Source organism: Puccinia triticina, chromosome 7A, assembly GCF_026914185.1.
Source record: "Puccinia triticina chromosome 7A, complete sequence".
Lineage (NCBI taxonomy): Eukaryota > Fungi > Basidiomycota > Pucciniomycetes > Pucciniales > Pucciniaceae > Puccinia > Puccinia triticina.
Genome location: NC_070564.1, coordinates 510309 through 534493, shown reverse-complemented (window position 1 = coordinate 534493; position 24185 = coordinate 510309). Strand labels below are relative to the sequence as shown.

General features: G+C 46.6%; 7 protein-coding genes across 7 annotated transcripts; 5 read left to right on the top strand and 2 right to left on the bottom strand.

Annotated features, from left to right (window-relative positions):
- Window positions 1-119: 119 nt before the first annotated feature.
- PtA15_7A64 (uncharacterized protein) lies at window positions 120-1597 on the top strand (the record flags this gene model as incomplete). The annotated part of the gene is made up of 6 exons (XM_053171278.1): window positions 120-179; window positions 253-506; window positions 584-777; window positions 857-1053; window positions 1144-1236; window positions 1319-1597. 6 exons carry the CDS (start codon window positions 120-122, stop codon window positions 1595-1597), a joined length of 1077 nt encoding a protein of 358 aa, XP_053021893.1.
- Window positions 1598-2046: 449 nt separating this feature from the next.
- On the top strand, window positions 2047-2587 carry PtA15_7A63 (uncharacterized protein; the record flags this gene model as incomplete). The annotated part of the gene is made up of 2 exons (XM_053171267.1): window positions 2047-2100; window positions 2144-2587. 2 exons carry the CDS (start codon window positions 2047-2049, stop codon window positions 2585-2587), a joined length of 498 nt encoding a protein of 165 aa, XP_053021892.1.
- Window positions 2588-6766: 4179 nt separating this feature from the next.
- On the top strand, window positions 6767-7773 carry PtA15_7A62 (uncharacterized protein; the record flags this gene model as incomplete). The annotated part of the gene is made up of 6 exons (XM_053171256.1): window positions 6767-6835; window positions 6934-7116; window positions 7194-7300; window positions 7375-7462; window positions 7543-7646; window positions 7746-7773. The coding sequence occupies 6 exons, from the start codon at window positions 6767-6769 to the stop codon at window positions 7771-7773; spliced, it is 579 nt and encodes a 192-aa protein (XP_053021891.1).
- Window positions 7774-8426: 653 nt separating this feature from the next.
- On the bottom strand, window positions 8427-9224 carry PtA15_7A61 (uncharacterized protein; the record flags this gene model as incomplete). The annotated part of the gene is made up of 2 exons (XM_053171245.1): window positions 8427-8968; window positions 9050-9224. 2 exons carry the CDS (start codon window positions 9222-9224, stop codon window positions 8427-8429), a joined length of 717 nt encoding a protein of 238 aa, XP_053021890.1.
- Window positions 9225-13605: 4381 nt separating this feature from the next.
- On the top strand, window positions 13606-14411 carry PtA15_7A60 (uncharacterized protein; the record flags this gene model as incomplete). The annotated part of the gene is made up of 5 exons (XM_053171234.1): window positions 13606-13614; window positions 13711-13801; window positions 13914-14017; window positions 14102-14302; window positions 14391-14411. The coding sequence occupies 5 exons, from the start codon at window positions 13606-13608 to the stop codon at window positions 14409-14411; spliced, it is 426 nt and encodes a 141-aa protein (XP_053021889.1).
- A 5857-nt stretch (window positions 14412-20268) lies between these two features.
- On the top strand, window positions 20269-20915 carry PtA15_7A59 (uncharacterized protein; the record flags this gene model as incomplete). The annotated part of the gene is made up of 4 exons (XM_053171222.1): window positions 20269-20441; window positions 20506-20674; window positions 20742-20808; window positions 20884-20915. 4 exons carry the CDS (start codon window positions 20269-20271, stop codon window positions 20913-20915), a joined length of 441 nt encoding a protein of 146 aa, XP_053021888.1.
- A 524-nt stretch (window positions 20916-21439) lies between these two features.
- PtA15_7A58 (uncharacterized protein) lies at window positions 21440-23401 on the bottom strand (the record flags this gene model as incomplete). The annotated part of the gene is made up of 5 exons (XM_053171211.1): window positions 21440-22240; window positions 22669-22789; window positions 22890-22990; window positions 23070-23203; window positions 23281-23401. The coding sequence occupies 5 exons, from the start codon at window positions 23399-23401 to the stop codon at window positions 21440-21442; spliced, it is 1278 nt and encodes a 425-aa protein (XP_053021887.1).
- Window positions 23402-24185: the final 784 nt, after the last annotated feature.

Here is a 24185-nt window from a genome sequence, read left to right as displayed (position 1 = left end):
CTGCTCCCCACGCGCCGTGCGGGAGGGCTGGCACCCCGGGGGCTCGGGTGCTGCCCCCCGGCAGACACCCAAGCGCCGAGTGGGCTGGCTGGCTGGAGAGAAGCAAGACGACCAGCTTCATGCCAGAAAACTCCCGGGGAACCACACAGCACTCGAGCCTGTTCGGAACACCTGCCATCGTCAGTCTCCTGTTGCTCCTGTCATCGCAAGCGACCTCCGGATGCATTCTGACGCCCCGATCGAGCCCATCAGGACCAAGCGGTATGCGGGATCGGCGCCGGCTGTGTCTCCGTGCTTTGCATGCATCCCCTCGACCTCCTCAAAGTCAAGCTTCAAGTCTCCTCCTTTCCTTCTTCCTCCAGTCAGCTCCATCCGCTTCCCTTCCGATCAAAATCCCTCTCAAGCATCAGAGAAATCATCTCCAATGACGGCTTCTTGGGTCTCTATCGGGGTCTGACTCCCAACATCGTCGGAAATGCCGCCAGCTGGGGCTTCTATTTCATGTGGTCCGCACCCCCTCCTGCTTCCTCCCCTGCATTTTTTCAGAAACCGATTCCAGGAGCGAGTTTTTGTTGTTGTTCAGGTATTCGATGATTAAAGAACGAATGTCGAGGGATTCGGAGGGAAGAAATATCAAGCTTTCGGCTTCTCAACATCTCTTTGCATCAGCTTCCTCAGGATTTGTAACCGCCATGATCACCAATCCGTTATGGGTAGTTAAGACGCGGATGTTCACGAGTCGCGCGGAGGATTCAGGCGCCTACAGGAACCTGTGGGGTCAGTCTATGCCTCTTTTCCCTGGCCCAACAACCTCAAAGGTTCTCATATGAGATGCAATATTGGGTGATCATCAAAGATGGTCTGGTGAGGATCTCGAGAGAAGAAGGCGTCGGGGGGCTCTGGAAGGGATCCGTCTTAGCATTAATCGGCGTCTCCAATGGGGCAATCCAATTCATGGCCTACGAGGAGCTGAAAAGATGGAGACAAGACCTCATCCGTCCCGAGCCCGATCGGACCCAGACTTCTTCCGCTGAGACTGACAGTCTTCCTCTAGTGAGCTTCCACATGTCCCCCGCAATCCTTCCAGCGTTTTTGTTTTTTGCTTAGCTATCTTCTCTGTCTCTCGGTAAACCCTCTTGCCAGAGTAACCTGGAATATATCCTCCTCAGTGGCGCCTCCAAACTTCTGGCCATCGGCGTCACCTATCCATACCAAGTTGTCCGCTCGCGACTCCAGGTAAGCCTCCTATGCCGTCCATATTCCCGGAACAGATAGGTGAGAGAGCCGGTGATCCAACCTTGTCCCGACGGTTATGTAGAACCAACTGTTTGTCCGCCAGCCCAAGACACTGCCTGTTCCTTCGACGAAGGCTTTGCCAGTACCTTCGCCACCCACAACACCCCCAGCAGGCGTACATTACCAATCGATCGCTCATTGTACCCTCCACACCTACCGCACCGAGGGCATCAAGGCCTTCTACAAGGGCCTCGCTATCAATGCAGTTAGAGTCCTTCCCGGCACTTGCGTTGCGTTCCTCGTATACGAAAACCTATCGAACTCTTTCAAGAAACTCGCTATGCAAAACTCTCTACCTTAGGCTGTTCTGTCTGATACTCTTGCTAATTCTTTTTTCATTACGTGTGCTCCTTCCAAACTTTGTTTTATTTGTCTTGTTATTTATCATCCGTCAATCCTTTCAATCCAAAAGTAACAAAATTAATATATTTGACTCAACGGTGGGCAGATATGCTACCCATTTGGGTAAGACTGCCCCTAACGTAACAAATTAGATCCATTCCGCTAGCTGGGCATCCACTGGCACTGGGGAACATGGACGGCATCGTGGATTGTGTCGTAGGGCACGAGAGAATACTCCGGCCCGCTAAATCGTTTTCGCGTGACCTCGTGAGGATACGTTCCAATCGGACCCAGGACGGAAACCTCGTCGGTTTATGAGCCAGCCGGGTGCATAATCTTGCGCGGGATCTCCAAGAAGGTGTAGTCCAGTCGGGGTTCCTTTGTCAACTTCGTGTCCACTCTTCCGAAATGACCGGCGTAACCCTGCCCGGATCAACGGCGACCTCGCAATCAAGAGCTAGCGTATGTAGCCTACCTGGGTCCAATTGGAACGTATCCTCACGAGGTCACGCGAAAACGATTTAGCGGGCCGGAGTATTCTCTCGTGCCCTACGACACAATCCACGATGCCGTCCATGCTCTTATTCCACGCCCCAGCCGAGCTCGGGCATCCTGGGCGGTCGTTCCGATCGAGAATTCTTATTTCGGTCCGGTCGTGCAGACTCGAGAGATCTATCGGAGCCCCAAGCGGTTCGATATATGTACTCGAACGCTCGACGAACGGATTAGACTCAAGGTCGAACACTGTCTCATCGCCCGCAAACCATCCACACCAGCCAAATCCTCCCCATCACCATCTCCGGGGCGGAATCCCATCATCCTATACGAACAATCTATAGCCACGCTCAGGCTCTGGGACAATGTCAAAAGCACATCGCTCTCCATTACCCGCACGCCTAACGGTGGCCACATCTTCGACCGCGGAGGCTGCGACTCTCGTCGCCAATGACCCTTCCCGCTCGTCCTTGGCTATCTGCTCCCCATCTTGCGTTGAGTACTTCCCTGAACTTGAGGTCTTGAATTTCAATATTCCAGACGCTGGTCAAGAAAATGTCACAACACTCATTGTCCTAGGAAGTAAAGATTGATAGATCAATACCACCCAGTAAGTCATGTTTGTTGAATTTTCAATCACGATGCTTTTTTTCTTCCATTTTGGTCAAGATAGAATCTATGATTCTGTGTTAGAATCTCCTACAGAGATTTCCTAGTTCTTGGAAAAAAAATCCAGCATTTGCCCTCCTGAAGGCTACCATAGTGGGTCTGAAACTCGGGCACCTTGTTGTTTCCTCAGGACATCCTCTTCATTTTTCAGCTTAAAACTGTATCACCATTTTTGTTCCTTTCCCTCCTCCTGCCTAGTACAATGCTTATTGCTCCCTTTTCCCACGGAGAAGAAAAATGTTGAGTTGTCTGTTAGTCTGATACCCTGATGTATCACCACAGTATGGAGGGCTGTTGGACTGACCCATGAGCAGCTGGCAGCCACAAGTGTCTGTAGCCTAATTGGTAAAGGCAGCACTCTAGTGTTTGTCTCAGCTTAGCTGAGGTTGTGAGTTTGACTCTTGAGTCTCACCAAACACATCTTCATATTACAGTCTTTACATTTGATTTTCCTGTCCATGTGGATTTGACATCCTAGTGGTGGAGCTCAAAGTTTGAGCTTATCAATCTAATGAGTGGACCCAGGAGCTTACAGCCCTTCCAGGAAAGGATAGCATTTGCAAGGAATTACCGCCCCTTGCTTGTGCAAATCCTTGCACTTTGTGATCCAGGTAAGTTTGCAGTGGAGCTTAAGCTTAAGCATATAGCCACATCATAATGCTATGTCCGACTGGACCAATTCGCCCCCCCCCTCCAGCAGCGGCCAGATCATGCTTCCCCCCTCAATTCCACCTGTCCCGGCTCCACGAACGGCTGAACACTTTTCCACCCTCCCCCTCCTTGCTCCGTGGAACTCGGCAAAACGCTCCTACTGATCTACAGGAAGGCAAATTGGACTGCAAAATCAGCGGAAAATTGTAGGTCTCTAGAGTCGTTGATTTTGACGTTAGAAAGATTGAATGAAAGCAAATTAGAGCAGCCGGAAATAATGTGATGATTCATGGTGATCAAGCCATTGCCGGGAGTGATAGGAATTCTTCAGGTGCAAAGGAATCCCTTTTCATGAAGCCCTAGTTAGCTTTGTTTGCCTTATATTACGGCCGAGTTTGTTGCATAAGGCTTCCTTCTCTGGGTCCCCGTACTACCTCTTGAAATGACCCAGGAAGCTCAACTCCAAAATAAAATTTTAACTTATCATTGATGGTTTTATGGGCCTCAACGTTTTGTTATTTTTTCGGCCTTTCATCACTTCAATGCAAGGAAAAACTGCTGTACAAGTTTTAATCAATCTTTGGTATTATTTATGTGATTGTGTTGGTTTTTTGAATAACATTTCTGGGTAGACATTTTTTTTTTTGAAAGTGTGCAATAAAATACGGCTGTTTTCCTTCTTAATATACCAAGAGTGCTCTCACTCAAAATAGAAACCTAATTACCAAACAACCTGGTTCCTGTTAGACTGTTGTTCACGTGTTTTTGGTTAAGTGTTTTTGTGCTATACAACAATAAGAACACTTGCCGGTATTCAGTAAAGAAAACACTTCAGTGAATACTCAACCATGTCACGACTTGGCTAGCTGCCTCATAAAGAATTATAAAAGCTCAGCCGGTGTGGTTCTGACGAAGCAAAAACACCAGATCATTCCCAATTCTCCTTTTGGAGAAGTGCTTGAAGTAGGGCTACAGTTTATATAAAGCGTGACAACCGGAGTCGCCTGGATCCGGCAAATTCAGGGCAAACAGGCTCATTGGGCGCACATTTTTTCCCAGTGAAAAAGCAACAAGACTACCTTTCAGATTGTTGATATCCTACCAGAGGTTAATTGAATGGAAATGATCATTGCATTTTGAAGATTTTCTGTCTCGTTACAGTAATCAAAAACAATTTTAAAATCCTGACAATGAAAAGCAAATCATTTCTCAACCTTGCATTCAATTTTGAAGAGGTTGGAATGCGCAGAGCAACAAGATATGGCTAAAAAGTAGAAAAAGAAAGTGAGAGTACGGAGACCGCCGCCGTCCAAGGTCCATCACAAAGTGTTGGAAGACACAAAAAAAAACAGGGTGAAATTCAACCGAATAGATTGCAATATAGAATATTCAATACCTTCCCTTTTTTTTATTTAGATATGTGGCTGTTCAGCCATATTGAGGAGTGATTGTTAACAACTGATATTAGTGGAAAAAAAGGCAGGCAAACGGTTTGCAGTGAGATTCTTCAAGCCGGGAGAGATGGAATTGAGGGGGGAAGCATGATCTGGCCGCTGCTGGAGGGGGGGGGGGCAAATTGGTCCGGTCGGACATAGCATGATGATGTGGCTACATGCTTAAGCTTAAGCTCCACTTCAAACCTACCTGGATCACAAAGTGCAAGGATTTGCACAAGCAAGGGGCGGTAATTCCTTGTGAATGCCATCCTTTTCTGGAAGGGCTGTATACTCCAGTGTGGAAATTTATATAGGGCTAGCAGTGTAGAATGTCCGCTCAATGCAGCACGTGTGGGAATGCAGTGGGGCGGCTGAGCAAATGCTCAGTCTACATATCCAAACAATGGGGATAAGCATGCGTGCTTATGCCTCTGATATGTAGACTGAGTGGAACCTTGAATATACTGCTGAGAAAAGCACACAGAAAGTTGGTGAACGGTGAGCTGCGGGATGGGGGAATTGGAGTTCAAGCCACACTCTGGACAAGCGGAATTAGTGGAACGGTCGGAGTAGGGCTTTGGCGGGACTCCTGGAAGGACTGAATGGTGTGGACCGGCACCAGGTGAACTGGGGCAGCAGAAGCAGATGGCATTGGGGCAGACATGCCAGGTAGAGGCTATACAGAGGGTGCAGGAGAACAAGCATTGGAGATGTGCTAGGCTGGGAAGTGATGCATGCGGAGTTTGACAAGTGCGGGAGAGGAAGGATGCGGACAACGTTGGCTGGGAGCTGAGTTATGCAAGGGAGGGAGTGGAGGAATAGGAACCTTTTGGGGAGGCTTTTCTCTCTCTCTTCTTCATCTATCTATCTTAGTACTCATCTTACGGCATTATTGTAGGTAGATACTTAATTACAGAGATTTTGCCAGCTACTACAACACAGAGTTTTTACCCAAACACATTCTTAATTGCTTGCAGAGTTTTGCTATTGGTGAACAGAACAGCTGAAGCTTACGCGGACTAGGCAGATCATATCAGGCTCATAGTAGAGTGCTGAAGATGTATGTTGCGGAAACCCAGTGCTGATAACCATTCAAACTCGGAGTTATCCTAGAAAGGAGGCGTAACACCTATTCTTATCAGGTGTCACGCTTTTATCTTGACACCAGTAGCTCCCTAAGTCAGCCTGGTATGGGCTAAGGGGGTTAAATTCTGCCACTCTTTCAAAGCCTCTATGTCTGCCTTATATGTTTAGATTTTCTGGGTTTCTTCCAATGAGGAAGGAGAGTGAGTGCGTCCTGAGGGAGGGGTGTGTCAACCACTCACCTTAAAGCTAAACTCTTAATGGTTGCAGGTTTCTTTGGAAACCCCCAAAAAAGTTGGATCCCAGGGCGGACGGGACTCACACAAGGTTGAATGGGCGGGGCAAAATCTGCTCCACTCCTGTAAACACCCATTACATTATTCAGCAGTTACTGATAGTTGGTGGGCCAGTAGTGTACGATATCCATTTGAGAAAAATGGGGTCTAGAGATATCCACGGATATCCGGCCATGTCCGCATATTTGGGCCTTCCGGATCGGGCTATCTGGCGTGATCCGTGGACCTTCATCGGATATCCTCTGGCTAAAAGGGTTGAAGTGTCAAGACTGAATATGCATCTCCGGTTGGAATTTCGTCCCGCCTGAAAAAGGCACCGTCAACGAACAAGCCAATCCGGACTCCGGAGAAGATATTTATTTACATACATCGATCGACCCCGCTTCCCTCACAAGGAGCCCCTCAACGCACCCCTCTCATCTCAGCCCAACTTTCCCACTCTCTCCTCCATCAACGATCAATCACCACTTGATTCTCAAACCCAACACCCTCATAATCATGAACTCGATCGACGGACAAGATCCTCGTGAGCGACACGATACCGCTGTCGAAGATGAAGACAACCAGGTCAAGAAACCTCCTACCCACGCATGGCTCTTCAGGCTTCTACCAACCGGGCGCTAATCACGTTTTCCCGCTTATTTTTGGGGACTGACCAAAAACAGGAACTAGAGTCTATGAAGCAGAGGGTCAGAGAGATGGAATTCGAAGCGGAAAAACTGAGGGAGATGCAAGCCCAAGTGGAGAAGGAGATGAATGAATCCGGTCAGGTTGGCCATCCCGCTCCAGCCGGAGGTATGGAGGAAAATAAAGAGGTGGTTGACAGCCGAAGTGTCTATGTTGGGAATGTACGTTCTGCGTCGAATTCGGGTACTCCGATCTTGTCACACAACTCATCATCTCTTTACCGATTTTGTGGCATTAGGTTGATTACGGTAGCACTGCAGAGGAAATTCAAGCCCATTTTGCCTCTTGTGGAACGATAAACCGCATCACTATCCTATGTGACAAGTTTACTGGTCAACCAAAAGGGTCAATACACCCACTCCTTCGTCTTTCATTGTACTTTATGACGCGTTACTAATCAGTTGTCTTGAAACCCACAGATTTGCTTATATCGAGTTCGCCGATCCTGTGCTGGTCCCTCAAGCTTGCCTCCTCAACGATTCATTGTTCCGTGGCAGGCAGATCAAGGTCAGTTTAGAATAAACCAGCTGCCTCCTCTGGTCTCTCAACTCCCCTGAACTGATAGTCGTTTGAATCCTTGCGACCAGGTGACACCTAAACGGACAAACGTACCTGGCTTATCACGCGGCAGGGGCAGAGGACGAGGACGAGGCAGAGGATTCAGCCCTTACTTCCGACCGCGTGGTATCAGGTAAGGGGATCTGACATATCCCTTCTGATCAACATCCTACTAGTCAAAGATCTAATCCCATCCTATATTATTGTTCGCCTTGGAAAATGAACTTTGTAGAGGGCGTGGAATGTACCGAGGCTTTTGAACGGTCTAGCCCTAAAAATTGACCTAGTCATGTCCTTATTTTCAGTACTTTGCCCGGTGAATCATGAGGACCAACAATCCATAATGTCTTCTTATTTTTTTTGAAAAAAATCTTTCCCTTCCTCATGACAACACAAATTCCCCTACATGCTACTTCTGAAAATACCGTACACATCCATCTCAACCTGATTTACAACAAGGAGTGCAAGTTAATTGAGGCGAAGATTCACATATAGACAGCCTTTCATTCGGATTTAGTTGTGAGAGGAGTACAGTGCAATTACAGATCCTTGCCCAGCAAAGACGAGTGCGAAGTGGGGGAAAAATGGTAGAAATTGTTATTATCACACCACAGCGCCCCAAAAGAATCGATCCAGTTTAAGAGGCATTCGTGTTCATTAAAACCGTTGATCCAAGAGAAGTTTATGCCAGACAATTATTGTAGGGGGGATGTATTGGTGGTGAACGAAGTGCCACAACTCACACTATCCCAAGTGGTTGTGGTGTGAGCATTATTCCGTACCTCCCATGGCGTATTGTTAGTAAAATATCAAGTTCGATTCTCAAGAGGGGGCTAAGCACTTTTGCGCCAAAAAGAGAATTTGTATCATAATAGTAATTCAACATATGAGACAACGATTGGTGGATAACACATTATTGATCGATTGCATCTCTATTCTGAGCGGAAATGACCGCTTTTGAAATTTTTCGAATATCAGGCATCTTTTGAGGATGATCGCGCAGATAGAACAGTTTGGCTCTCCTCGGTTTTCTAATTACAGGCTTGCCGTTGATCGCACCGGTAAGGTCGCCAGCACGCTTGATGACGGTGATATTCTTGATGACCGGACTGAAGACGTTGAATTTCATTTCGACTCCCACTCTTTCCAAGATCGTCCTCAACCTGAAGCTAGTTTCTGTGCCCCGCCTCCTGACAGCCATCAAGATTCCCGTAAACACGTTGGTCGTCGTTCGTGCTGCGTTGGTATATGATTCCACCTTGATAACTGACAGCGGCCGGATTGAGTCCGGGTGGTTCTTCCGGAACAGGTTGTGGAATTCCTGATTGACGCAACTGGAAATTAGTTTCTTCTCGACATTGCCCATCAAGCCAAGTTTTTGATCGTATGGAATAGGTGTGGGTGACGAGGTTACAGCTTCTGAGAACGGATAGGACCGGATCGTTGGGCCTCGAGCTGATAAGCGGGGTTTTTGGTCGATGCTTGTGTGAGTTTTTTCATTCAGTTCTTCTATACAACTCTTTATTGGTCACTTACGTGAACTGGATCCAGGTTCCAGGCAGGTTTTGACTTCAGAGGTTGTAGTGACATGTCGGGCTGGTGCGATTCGAAGCGATGAAGAGTTTGTCGAGTTCACCCAGGATCCCTTCGCTAGCCTGCCATTGGGGAGAACCGGGGGAAATCGTTGAATGATAAGTCGATTGGCGAACATGAGTGAATGGGGGAAACCAATGTGCAAGTGCCGGGCCCCAGCCCAAGAGTCCTGATTTCGGACTCCGAGACCGCAAGGGCCGTGCGACGGCTGCGGGCGCAGTTTTGGCTTAATTTCCGATCAACCTAAAACTCAGGGGGGTTCAAGGTTGAATTTTAGTGAACTTTGGGGCGAAATTGAGGCTTTTATGAACAAAATTTTAAAATTTTGGTAAAATGTACGGCAGCATGTGGTATTTACCAATTGCTGCCTTTTCAAAAGTTAAAAAGAAATGTTCATAAACACCTGAAATTGTGCCCTACAGTTTTGGAAATTTCAATTAGATACTGGAGGACTTCCCGCCAATCTGGAAACCCAGATTTTGGAAATCTGGGAAGATCTAGGATTTGGGATGATTGAGCCCAGATTTCCCCGCAAAATCTGGAAAAATCTGGGCTCCCAGATTGACGGGAAGTCCTCCACTAGGGAAATCACAGCTCCGCTAAATTTAATGTGCCTTAACTACTGCCACCGCTACACATAAAACAAATACCAGCATATGATGAAGCTGAACAGAATCTAAAAAATTTTGTCAACTCTAATCACAAATGCACCCTTAGCCACATTCTCAACATAGGTAAAATCAATTGGGTCACTAAAGTGACCTGCCAATATGGCCTTTTAATTGTTCATCTGACTCTGGCACCAATGAAAGGAGCAGAAAAATTCCATCCCTGGCTCATGATTCAGGTTGATGTGTTCTAGCAGCTTCACTTTCCCCATGGCTGTTCCGGTTAAGACCTTCACCTGTAAAACAGTTCTCTGAAATTCCAGGAAGTATCTTCATTCTGTTGGCTAGACCATCTTCTAAGCAAATATTTTGCAACACTACCAGGGGCTGGTCAATCCTCAAATCCAAGTGATGCTCTGGGAAGTTGGCAAAGTCAACCATATTCAAGAATTCTTCGGGTAAACTTTCTTGCTGGAGTCTAGCATGAGGTCAAGACACACATCCGCAGGAGTGAGAAACTTTCTCCCTGTGGTAAATCATATCACCCACCTTGATAATGGATTGGCGCAAGTCACTCCTAAACACAGCATCCACTACTACAATGGGAAGTTACATATGTTACAATATCCAGAGGGATTTTTGTAAAGTAACTTCCCACTGGATAATGTGTTACTGTTATTGGCCCATTGGGCAACATTGCTCTTTAGGCCAGTGGGTAATGTAACAGAGGGTGGTTTCCCTCTCAATACCAAGAAAAATAACAGAGATAACACATTAACCACATTATCAGAGGTAAAAATGCCATAAAAGGGGGAAAACTCCCCTTTTTTGCGCAGGTTATCCTTCTATAAATGTGGGAGATAACGTAACAAGGCTCAGAAGAGGGGGAAAAATTTTCAAAGGAAATGTAATGGAAGATTTACCACCATTATTGTAACAATAAAAGCACAGATTCCGTCACATTTTTGTTACACTACCTTTGTGAGAATTCCAGCTCAGGGGAGCAGTGCCGACCTCATAAAATGAGAAAGGTGCCAGGAACCAAACCAGCTGCGGAAATTGGTAAGCAAACGCGAACCACTTCCGCAGTCCAAACCAGCGTAGCAGGAGTTGTGAAACTTAACTCATCTTTTGATTTTACAGTTCCAGCAAGCGTGAGCAAAAAGATTAGGCTCAAGGAAAATCCTGGCCCACGATCACTCATCAAGAGAATCTCAGTTAGCGCCAAAGGTAAGCAACTGTAGAGAACTCAAGATAAGCTGACCAGATAGACACTAACGTGCTATTGCTTCTTTTAGACAGAACTGTCAAGAGAAACCAGACCTATCAACCCAATACCGCTCAAGGAGCAGGAGAAACTATTGGTAAGAGTATTGAGCCCTTAGCCAGGCAAAGCGGTAAAAGAAAGGCAGTGGCTGACACAACGGTGTTCTATAAACAGACAACGTTGCATCGCTCCTTAGCCGTTTTGCCAAAGCCACGTGAGGAAACCCTCAGGTCAAAAGACCACCTTGAGTAAGAATATACTGCATCTTGAGAAAAGAGAAAAGAAAGTTCGGGAACTAATACCGAGATAATGTTTGTCTAGATAAGACCGAGTCAACTACTCAACTCAACATATCTCCCCATTTCCTATTCCTTTCTACATATTCTCTTCTATCAGTAGAGTGTGGCCTAGTTCCTGCTCTTAGGTAATTCTCTCTTACTACAAGATGTCTTTCATTTCTATTCATCAGTCATTTGTAGTTACTAGAACAGAAAGTCTGATGAAGAAACAAATCTTAGTTCTTTGGAGTTTTTCAACCTTTACGGGTAGTGTAACCTCCCATCATTGCTACTAGAGATGGCCATTTGGTACCCGCCACCCTTCAGAAGGTACCTGTGTTCTCTTTCAGGTAACCATGGTCAGTGTTGAGCTACTTCCCTGAATTTTAACTAAAACAGAACACCCAGCACTCCCCATGGGTACCTGCAAGGGAATGCAGGTACCTGATGAAGGTTGATGGGTGTTGGGTACCCACCAATTGGTGCCAAATTGCCATCTCTAAAGTTTAAGCCCTCAAAAAGCAAGTCCTGGGCCTTCAAATAACCAAAGTATTTGATGAAAGCCTTAACACAAAGTGGGTTTGGGTGGTTGGGGAAAGGATAAAGTACCCCCTAGAACCCCAGCTGGCTGTTTAATGAGCAATGGGAGGACTTTTCAATTGGATTGAGCCTTGCCATTGGGGAGGTCAATTTGTTGGAATTTTGTTGAATTCCTCTTACTTTCACCTCTAAAACTTGTTTCATATCATTCCCAAGCATTGTCAGAATCTTTGTTAGTACAGAATTTATCACACCATGTAGTCTAGAACTGTGAGTAGTAGATCACATTTTGTCATACGCATATCAAGCATAGTTGAGATAGTATACTTGAAAATTGTTATGTGTTCAACTATTTTTGTTTTTTCTTCTAATCACATGTTGGCCACTTGCTGTTAGTCTATTTAAACCTAGCATACAACAAGCAATTTAAAGATCATCGGTTCTCCTCATTCTTTCTCCGCGCCCTGCTGAGCCACATCCGGTGAGAGAGTCATCCTCACTGCCCCAATCCTTGAGTTTTTATCAATACTCATCTTAGCCCTCTTATTTCTTGTGCTTAAATTTTTACACAATTGGATGGGCTTGGGAGGTCAAAGGATGGGACTGGGATGCTTGTTAAGTTTTTGGGCCTCAATGCTCCAATTAGGTAAGCAAAATATCCCTATGACTATGAGTCACCTGGATGGCAACAAGGACAGACTAACTGATGAAAATGTAGCTTTCAGTCCACAACAACAGTATCAAAAAAAGAAAACTGTGACCACCCGGGTGGTTTTGGATGTGGGCTTTACTATTAGGATGAAGCCCCCCCCCCCCCCCCTGCCCAAACCCTTGGGTGCTGGTCTTAGTTGACCTTGTGCAACTTGCATGCACTTTTACAAGTTGGCATTCAATTCAGATCTTGAACACCAAGTTTCAAAAATTCATGCAAGTCCCATTTTACATCACCGCACAGGCCTTCTTGAATGTGTTTTTTGAAAGTTAGTGTTCAAGAAAAGCCTTGAACATCAACTTGTAAAAGTGTATGCAATTTGCAACTGGCCAACTTTGAATCCCCAAGCTACATACACCTGCACTCTCTGAAAAATCCTCCTTCGTAAGGAAAACTCCTATGCGGCAAGCAAGCACCTGCTTGCTGGAGAAGGGGATCACCGGAGCGGAGGGGGAAGCCTCCCAAGTCCCCGGCCGGCGGCAAGCGGGCACACTTTTACCTGCTCAAAGGAATTCTCCATACAATTGTCCCTGGCAAGCAAAAGAACGTAAGTACAGGTGTATGATGTACTTGCTTGTCTGGGATGATTCCTCCTGGGCAAGCACCTTGCACCTGCTTGCCAAGGTCCTCTGCAAGCAAAGGTGCGGAAGAGACTTTCCCCGCCAAGTGGGCATGTACAACATTGCTTCCCGAGGTCCTCAGCTAGCAGGTACAAGGAGCTTGCCCCGGGGGAAATAGAAAATTCATCCCCGCCGAGTAGGTATTTATGTACCCGCTCGGCCGGCCAAGCACCCAATTGGGAAAGCCGATAAATGGGGGTGATGCTCTTGATCAAATACTATTGCTGTGTCCAAGTGCAGATGGGAAAAGGGATCGAGTTGCCAGGGCTTTGTTTTGTTTTGTTTTGTGTTGTTGCGCTTTTCCCCTCAGCTGCGGACGGTACATGTGCTGCGTTTGTATTCCCCAGGTCGTCCCAGCCACCAGTGCGAACCCAGCCAAATTCAATCCACCATACACTGCCACCTCACTCCGACCACAGACAATCAAATTCGAACCGGATTCATACCAAATAACCAACAGCTCTACTCTTCGGGATGCCAAAGGTTCACATCCACACCTATCATCGTACACAGCTTACACACCAACGCATCGAATCTTACTAACAGACCTTTCTTTTTCTTGCTCCATTTTTTGAATAGAATAAGGGAAAAGGTGGGAAGAACCGTCGGAGAGGCAAAAACGAGAACGAGTCCGAAAAGCGAGAACTAGTATTCAAGGAAGACGGACAAGGTGATTCAAACCGTTCATCCCATTCCTCAGCAACCTAACATCGTGCACTTTGATCCTACCAGACAACAACGTTCTTTTTCTAACGCTCTCAATCCCCAATTTAATACTGTAGAATATGCGCAAGTCACCAAGATGCTCGGAAACGGCCGCCTAGAAGCCATGTGCTTCGATGGCGAAAAACGGCTGGCTCATATTCGTGGTAAAATGCGGAAGAAAGTAGGTCATTTGAACCACCCCTCAATGACGAAGAAAGTCTTCCGAAAATCCATAAACTGACCTCTTCCGACTCTCTCATTCAAGGTGTGGATCAATCAGGGTGACATTATTCTAATATCTCTCAGAGACTTCCAGGACGATAAGGCCGATGTCATCCAGAAGTACACCACAGATGAAGCTCGTAATCTGAAGGCATACGGAGAACTGCCCGAGAATGCTAAGATCAATGAAACAGATACATTCGGCCCCGGAGAAGATGATGAATGCAATTTCGAGTTTGAAGAGGTATGTACTTGCTTGCTTGCGCTCCTTCCCGTCGACCTCCAAAAGCAATCACACACACGAGCTAACGTTGCCTTTTTCTTCTACCCAGGCTGACATCGATGATATTTGAACCAAGCCTACACATTCCCGAACTTGACACAAGTCCCTCGTACCCCGTTTGGTAGAGGGGCACGGGCAGTGTGTGCAACCCCACTACCATTGGTAGAGGCACTTGCATGCAATCATACTTTCACAGTGTGAAAAGAGCAAATCCTCTTGGGGCAGCGCACTCTTTTCCGCACTACACATCACAAACTCAGAAACCTTTTTTTTCCAACATGGATGATGGCCTGCATATTGCTGTCATTATAGACAACTCAGATTTGTACTTTTGAACTTATAAATATCTTGTTTCTTTTTTTCAAAGTGGCTGTTTTGGGTGATCCCTTGTTGACCATCAGAGTCAAAATCTATGATATGGAGTAAAAAAACTAAAGTAGATTTCTTGCATCTTTTCTCCTTCTCTTCCAACCAAATTTTAAACATATACACCATGGAAAAATTGATTTGAATAGGTGTCAGGTGACATTCAGCAAAACACACAAGCTACCTGTTACCAAAAGTGTGCATCACAACAACAATGGATTCCATCTTGTGCAATAGTCACCTGAGTGAGTTGTTTTTTATATCAAATTTAAAATTGGGGCAATTTGGCAATGAGCCCTGCAACCCAACTTTGCACATAAGCCTCTCTATGAGAGTGTTGCCCCCACAACACCTCCAGAGAGGCTGCTTAAGCTCATTGTATTCCCTGTTTTGTGTTTCTATCTCTACATAGAGATTTATCCTTTCTATTCTCTTGATTGCTATTACATGCCAGATTGTGTTGAATGGATATTCAAAAAATGTGTAGCAGCCTCCACAGCATGAAAGGTGCTCCTGCCTGACATCCTTTGGACCCCACACACTCCAGCCACAGGCAACCATTGGCCCTGCCTGGCTCTTAGTGGAACCATCATCACACATTTGAAACATTGTTGAAAGAGGCTAACAGTAACATGGGCAGCAGTCAGTTTATTGCACATAAACTCCAATTTTTCTTGGTGGTGAGGAATGAAGAAGTTTTTCTGATTGCCAAGAAAACACTGATTCTTTACAACTTAAAAAAGGTTTAAAGAGTTAATAAATGTCTTATAATAAAATTGGCCCTTGTATAATTATTTTGTGAAAATAGTAAGAACAAAAGCACTGGGGAAAATGGTAAGTACTTGATGTTTCAATCATCAACACTCACATGGAATACTACACTACCTCACTAGGAAAAATAAACTTTCACTAGACTACAGGTGACATCAGCCTAAGTCCAATGAGCTCCCCACCAGTTGCACAGCTGGCTGCATGGACATCCCCCTGTAGGAAACAAAGGGGCCATTGTAGCCTGGTTGTGGTAGCACCAGAGCAGGAACAAAGTGACAGTCATTGTTTCTTGATGTCACTTGATGTGTGGTGACAATTTATTTTTCCTGGTGTTTTACAATAAGCTCATATTGTGTCCATATTTGGCTGGATTGTGAGTGCCCTTGTGATTATAATTAGTTCCTATTGATCTGTGGCACAAACATGTACATACACCCAGAAATGTTTGAATATTCTCAAGTTCTCAAAAAAAAAAAAAAAAAAAAAACAGTTGCATTGTTGAAGTGCACCAGGTCAATGGAACAAGCAGGGCTAACCTGTCCCAAGCCTCAAAGCGGTACTTGACACCTAGGTGAACAGTGCATATGGTTTCAGTCATGAAATAGAGCACTACAGACAACTGGTTCAACTGGGCACAGTTGACATGGGTGATGCTGGAACTCTCATAACATATGTTGTAGCTCCATGAAACTCCCACCTGAAAGCCTTGGTACACACTGAATGTGAATTAAAGCTACACTGGAATCAAATCCAAGTAACATTGGAGCAGTACTAATCCAATTTTTTTTGATCATGAAAGCCAAAGTAAGTGAAAGGACTGTGAAAAACAGCAATTGATACTTGCAGGAAGCTGGAAAATTATTATGGAAGAAAAAAGTGGGATGAAGTTTAAAAGGGACTAACAGCTAGGAGAGGTGGCATTGGCAAATTCACTGCCTGCCTCAGTGACACCAAAATTTCTTCAAGACTTCTGAGTACTTCACCGAGAGACTGAATTAAAATGCTTTCAAAATTTGTAGATCTTTATGCTGTACAGTTTAGTCTGTGGTTTCTGACAAACTGGGCAGCTAGAAGTATATTAGGGGGTTTCAAACATGGTGCAGGTCCTGTTTTAGGAACCCCCAATTCACAAAATCAGGGCACCAGCAACACACCCACACAATTTTACTCAAAAAACATACACAAATAATTTGACAATTCATTTTGCAGGAACTTTGTTTTCCTGAATTGGGGTTCCTGAACTGGTACCTGCACCATGTTTGAAACCCCCTATTTACACTGGGCTTAAGAATAATACAAACAAAACTGGATTTTCCATCTCTTCAAAAATTCATAAGAAAAGTGGAGGTTCCAGAACCTTCTAAGATAGAAAAAATGTTTGATTTAATTGATTAAACTGGCCTTAATTTCTTATAACAAGTTACATGCTTCCTTCCATTCAACTGGAGCACAGGAATCCTCATATGTTTCCACCACATTTTCTCAGATTATTCCTCCCCCTGAAAATCAAAAAACTTTGGGTGTTTCATATCACAGTCCTTAATTGAACTTCTTCAGGGAATTTGCCTTGTTTATAGGCAAATTATAGTGGTTAATATTGTTAAAGTGGTTTGACTTTCTATGTTCTAGTTTCTACAGTTTTGCTTTGAAACACTCTTCTCTAGCCTTTATATTGAAGCTGATTGCACTGCAGAAACATTTAATTAATGGAAATGCAGAGTGATTTCACATCATGTTGCCATCAAGAAAATTGAAAGCAGTGGCATGAGCCCACTGGCAGCTGGAGTGCATCTGGAATAGATATGGCACTTTGCACCTGGGTGCCCATGATGGATTTGGGGAACTGTCTAACACCCACACCCGCCAAACGGCACCTGCCAACTCAGACAGGTACCCACCTACAGACACCAGGTACCCAGCACCATGCCTAAACTGTAGGGACAGCAAACAACCAGGTACCTGTGGAAGCTGTGGTATGATTGTCAAAAAGGCACATTTTTCAGGATCAAGATTGAGTACCTCCAGCCTCAAGACCCTCAAGAATCATTTCTTCAAGTTTTCTCAAGACTGATTGATTTGAAGAGATTCCCCATCAAGAATTACTCAGTTCTAGTTCACCAGGAAAGATAAATTGTCACCAGACATCAGGTGACATCAAGAAACAATGACTGTCACTTTGTTCCTGCTCTGGTGCTACCACAACCAGGCTACAATGGCCCCTTTGTTTCATACAGGGGGATGTCCATGCAGCCAGCTGTGCAGCTGGTGGGTAGCTCATTGGACTTAGGCTGATGTCACCTGTAGTCTAGTGACAGTTTATCTTTCCTGGTAGTTGGTTTCTTTATTTTTTAACTAGAGCCCAAAGCAGATTTAGCCCCAGCTCATCACCCCATGAGCTGCCCAACCCTGACACCTAAATACACCCCTGGCATAGCACCAAATTTGGGTGAAGCTCTTGGCACCAATCATGCACTCCCACACACAACACATGGATAGTCCCAGAACATACCAGCAGGCCCTCCAATCCAACACTATAAGTTGAACTCATACCAACGGTGGGTAGTTACGTTATGTTACATTATTCACGTAATCTGGGTAACATAACTACCCTTGTTACCCGCAGCTCCCCGTTACATAATACATTATTTGTAACAAGGTCTTTGCAGGCCTCACACGTAATGTAACGGGCTCTTTTTTCAGTCTGTTACTGCGCGTTATCCACCAGATAACGTGTAATGGGCCCAAGTTGGCCATTATCAGGCCCCAGTAACGTAACAAACATCAATATTTTTCTGTCATGTTGCAGCATTACGGTAAGACACTGCCGTTACAAATAACAGTAACAATAACGGCTGAAAAATTCTTATGTTACCATTGCGTTACTGTTATTGGCAACGTAACTACCAACCGTTGCTCATACCCTGCCACTTCACCTCCTCATCCTCTGCTCAGTGCCACACCATGCAATACCAGCCTACAGGCCTCAAATTCCATGCACCCAAACTCATGTCTTGCATGCAAGCAATCCAAGCAAACAGCCAGCCCTGTCAATGCCACATCAAGCTCCCAAAGGGGGGAATCTGCCATCTCTTAGGCCCCCTTCAATGAGATCAATCAATTGGCAACCAACCCTTTCCCCTTCTTCCAAATATTCACTGGCCACACACTAAAAATCATGTGTGCATAATCCTCAAACACCTTCCAAAATAAATCATCCCTCAACTAACCACCACACACCAAATCCTGGTGTGTGGTAGGGACATAGTTACCTCCCCACCACAGAAATGCAGGTTTGAATACAAACAGGCCACAGCTGTGAACAGACTGACAGCTCCCTCTTTGTGGAATGACTTCTCTTGGTTGCGCGCGTCCAATGGCAATCTACCCCATAACTCATTGGAATTTAAAATCAGCCAGGCTAACATGATGATTACTTTCAAACCAATCCAAGCAAAAAACTCATCTCTGCCTCTGGATTGTTTATGCTTCCAGGGAAAGATAACTATCATCCATGATTTCAGCTCCTCCAATCAATCTCAATACCCATGTTGCTGAAATCTTTGATTAGTTTCATTAACCAATATAGTTGAAGTTAATTCCACCTTCAGTATCCTTCCCTGTTCTGACCTTTTGACTAATGGGCTGTGACTGTTCCTGGTGTAGATCTGCTCTGTATCATTCTGTGGAACAGATGCAGTGGGGCAGGTGCGGGCAGTGCCCGGTACTGGTTGGCATTCTCTCACATGTAAATAGGGGAACCCCCACTACAGCTCATAAAACCTATTTGGTGAATTTTGTATATTCTGGGAGGTTGTATGACCATTAATAATCCTTGGACTACAATCAAAACTCTAGAAACTGCCAGCACTTGACATGCAGAAACTCCAAGGAAGCTTGGGTGATACTCCAGCCTTTTTCAAAGGTTATTTCAACCAAGCTTCAAGGCACAGTCACTGTGTACATGCAACCCAGATGTCAAGCGACTCCTGCCAAGGTATTGTGTTGGTGTGGTATGCTTTATGGCTACCAATCTAGCCCACTTAAAAAATTTCCACTGCTCTTATACAATTTCCGTTATTGCTTATTTCACTTTAATTCTCACTTTCCCTCTTGTAAATCACCGACTATACCTCAAATTTCAATAATTGGACTCCAGGGACAAAGTCATGGCTGAAGCAAGCATCTAAAATCTTTGAAATCCTGGTGAAGCCCCCTCTTGTGCGGTAAGGATTTTGCACATCTCACAAAGCTTGGATTGTTTATCACGCTCGATTATGACACGACAGATGGCATGTATATACATTTGAAGGGATGGTCTTTGAAAGCTAGACCCGACTGTAGTGCCAGGATCTGAGCGAATCGATGAAGCGGCACTCGGCAGGAGATTGGGATGTTTGCGCTCCAAGGAATGGTCAGAGGGCGCAGGCGACCCGTTCCGCCACGGTCGTATTAGCCCGGAGTGGGTGATCCAGCCGGTGCCGGGCTGGCTGGGGGGGGCGCAGTGGTGAAGGGGGTGTGGGCTGGTGATGCGGCTGAGACGCGCTGGCTGGGCGGGGGCCGAGGCTGGACGCGTCTGAGGTCTGACCAATCAGGAGGCGCGACGGCACGATCCAGCGGGTGATCGACGGGCGGCCAGCGAGCCCAGGACAGCCCCCGCCCCACACCGCCCACTATAAAACACCACCCACCCTCGCCCTCTTCCGCCTCACCCCATCCATCCACAACCATCCACAACCATCCACAACCATCCACAACCACCACAACAACACCACCCCCACACCTCCCTCACCATGCCCCCAAAATCAACCACCGCCGAGAAGAAGCCTGCCTCAACTGCCTCCAAGGCCCCCGCCAGCAAGGCCACCAGCTCGGCTGCCCCCGCCGACAAGAAGACTGCCAAAAAGTCAACGAAACCCGTCGATGGCGAGAAGAAGAAGCGCAAAAAGAAACGTAACGAGACCTAGTAAGCCCCCAGATCACCCACTAACACCCACCAGCGCACTAACCATCGGGTCTTTCTTCTACAGCGGTATCTACATCTACAAGGTCCTCAAACAGGTCCACCCCGACACCGGTATCTCCAACAAGGCCATGTTGATCATGAACTCGTTCGTCAACGACATCTTTGAACGGATCGCAACCGAAGCCTCCAAGCTTGCCCTCTACAACAAGAAATCCACCATCTCATCCCGAGAGGTTTGTTCACATCCTCTCACTTCTCATCCTCCCAACCATCAACTAACCATCTGATCATCTATCTCAGATCCAAACCGCTGTCCGACTCATCCTCCCCGGAGAGCTCTCCAAGCACGCCATCTCGGAAGGAACCAGTAAGCAATCCCGTCGTGACCCACACGCCAGATCACTCGCTTACTAACTGTTTCTTTTCTGCTTGTGTTCTTCAGAGGGTGTAACGAAATACACATCGTCAAAATGATCCCCTCGGTCTTGCATCCTTGTCTTTTCTGCCCTCTCCGTTTGCTCTGTTTCTCTCTTTCATCCATTTTGTCTTGTGATTCCTTCATGAAAGATCGACCCTCTATCGATTGTTGTAAACTTGCGCGATCAAAGTAAACCCTTATGTCTTAACCAGAAATGATAATTACGGCTTGCTTCTGAGTCTCGCTATGTATCCTCCCACTGGCACGCAACAAACTACATTGAGAGTACCATTGAAGTCGCTTTGAGAGGGAAATACGGCATCTTGTCGTACATTGAGGACATCGTTGGTTGCTCAGCCTCTGCGCTCAAAGTCATCGAAACAGGGAAACCGGAGCTCAAGAAAGATGGGACGAAATTCACTTAATAGTTTGGTTCCTCATATACTTGAAACGCAAGAGAATTGTAATGATGCGGCTCCGAGCTATTACTACTACATGAAATGATACCAAGATGATTTTCTGAGCAGTTGCGTCTTAGAAGTCTATCGTTCAATCTTGTGTCTATGGAGGAGTTCAGCTCTCAAGGTAAGATTGAGTATCTCCAGCAAGCCAGTTTCCATCTCAGATTCCTGACTTGAGCCAGCCAGCCGCCTTTTAGCAACGCAGGCTGGAGGCTCCACCATCTCCGGTTGTACCGCATGAATCGTTCGCTCTGCTCGACGAGCCAGTTGGCATAGAAGAGATCGAGGGTCGAGTTGACTCGTTCGTCGTTGGCTGCTGACGCTGGCGGTAGTTGTTGGGTGTTGTGGTCGGTCTGGGCAAGAAGCACGGAGTCTTTCTGGGCCTGCTCGAGGGCTTCGAATCGGGTCGATTGAGTTTCCCAGAAGGCTTGGTTGAGCTTATCGACCCGGTTCCGGAACATGATCCACTGAAGATCCTCGATTTCAAGCCGTTCACGCAGCTCGTTCAACGGCCTAGGCATCGCCCCCGGCAGGGCCCGGAACTCGTGCAGAGAGTATGGATGGCGACGACGGTCGTCCGACTGGCTGCTTCCCCCTGGCGGAGTGGTCGTCGGGCTGGAGAAGCGAGGAGAGTAGCGGATCGGGCGGAGGTTCGAGCGAGCACAAGGCGGGCCGACCTGGTCATCTTGCCCCATCCCGGCCTTCGTGTCTTCTTCCCACTTGGCCCACCGTCCTGGATCCGAGGATCGACTGTTCGTGTGTAGTGATCGTCCGACCGGCGCCCTGGGGACTGCCGACCACCCGGTTAATCGTCCTCTCATCTTCCGCTGCTCGGCGTTGTCTGTCTGGAATATCCGCTTGGTATGTGCTTTCTTGTCGTGGTCGTTTGGAGTCAGGTTCGGTCTCGAGTGTCGCGCGAGCTTTCCAAAGCGGAGGCACGGCTCCCACAGAGCAAGTGTGACCCTCAAAAACAAGAAAACTGTACAACTGTAGACACTCCAGCTAGCTCCAGCTTGCATTTAGGGACCACTACCTGGAAGCCAGGCTACCCTCCCCTGGACTGCTTTGTTGCGGGAATCTTGCCAACATGTGGATAACTGTCCTCAACTGCCATGGGGATCTCACATATACCATCAAGGCATCTAGCAGTCATAAACATTAATATGCGTTGATCCCACATCACAGGATGCAGGGGCGCAGGCACAGTTGGGGTGATGTAGACTCGGATTAGACAGGGTAAGAGTTGCACAGAATGACAGCATGGATAGAAGTGTACATATTAATGGATGGAAAAAGCGACGCATACAGGAAGAGTTGATCTGAAGCAGCGATTGGACTTTTAGATCACCTCCGATGCCCAAGGCCCTCCTCTCAGTCTCCGGGCCAGCTCCATATCCCGTTTCATGATTGTGACCCGCTTGGCATGAATGGCGCAGAGATTCGTGTCTTCAAAGATGTGAACCAAATACCTGAGATCAACAAGGAAATAAGGGCAAAAGATAAAGAAACATAAGCTGCAGATTTGACAGAACAACAAAAAGAAGGAAACTATGTTGGATGTTGACGGACGCTTCGGCTGCTTCTTGCAGGGCAAGTAAAGCACTGCTTTGCCACCTCAATGCTGCCCCATCTTCCGTTGCCAGAGCAAAATCCATCGCGATTTCTCGTACCTACACGCATGAAACGCGCAAATCTCAAAGTCAGAAACCACAACAAAAAAGAAACGCGAATAACAAATAAGCTGCTGACCAGTCGCGCAAAGGGAAGTTTCCGCATCAGGAGATCAGTGGATTTTTGATAGTGTCGGATTTCCCGTAATGCAACCGTACCAGGTCTGTAACGATGAGGTTTTTTCGATTTACTGGCTGATGTTGCGTCCGAGGCTAATAAAAGGAAGTTCCAGAAGAATTGTTAGACGTGTTTTGCAATAATTTAAGATCATCAGGACACATTCAATCACTTCGTTTCTTTTCGAGGCTCTTCCGAGGCTGCTTCGCCGACGTCGTTCCTGCTTTGGCGGCGGGTTTTCCAGGCGGGTTGTCGGGTTTCTGCTTGGAGACTTTGTTTGCCCCGACGGCCATGGTGTGCGATCAAGGTGGGTATAGAGAGATCCACGCGACTTCGGGTTTGGTTGGACGACGAGCGACGTGCTTTTTGATTGATTGGACGTGCTTTTTGATTGGTTGATTGGTTGGTTGACAGATGGCGACGACGCGACTTTCCACTGGCCGCGTCCCGGTTATCGGGGGCAGGTTAGGCCGTCCAATCCAGCCCCCGACAGCCGGGAGCCCCCGGCCTGAGGATCTCCCGAACGGGGAGGACACATTTTCTCATTGGGGGTTATGTCCCTGAGTCAAGTCACCGCGTGATTTGTTCTCAAGTCATATCAAATCAATGAGCTCTCCGTTAGAGTCGGAACACCAGTAAACATATCAATAACTGCCATAAAATAACCACAATTCCATCATCCGCATCCGTAATCATAAAGAAGAAGTAAAGTCCGTACAGTAAACCACAATCCTCCCCCCCAAAATCCCCCCTCCTAATAAAGTAAGTAAAGAAAACTCCTCCTCCCTCCGCCATACAAAGAAACCCCCCGTGAGAAAACTCCCACCGCATCTCATACCCACATAGAGCTAAAACTACACAACAGCAATAGAATAAAACAGATCCTCCTCCCATCCCATGCACGCCATCACCGCCGCTCCAACACCGTTCTCTGCGCTTCCGTTGCTCGCCGTAGACAGCCACCAAACTCCGCTGCATCCATCATCCACACCCCCTGTCTAGCATCCGGAGGCTTGGGATCCTACTTGTTGTAGCCCAAGGGGCTACGCATACTCAACCTCGCCGCAGTAGCGGGAT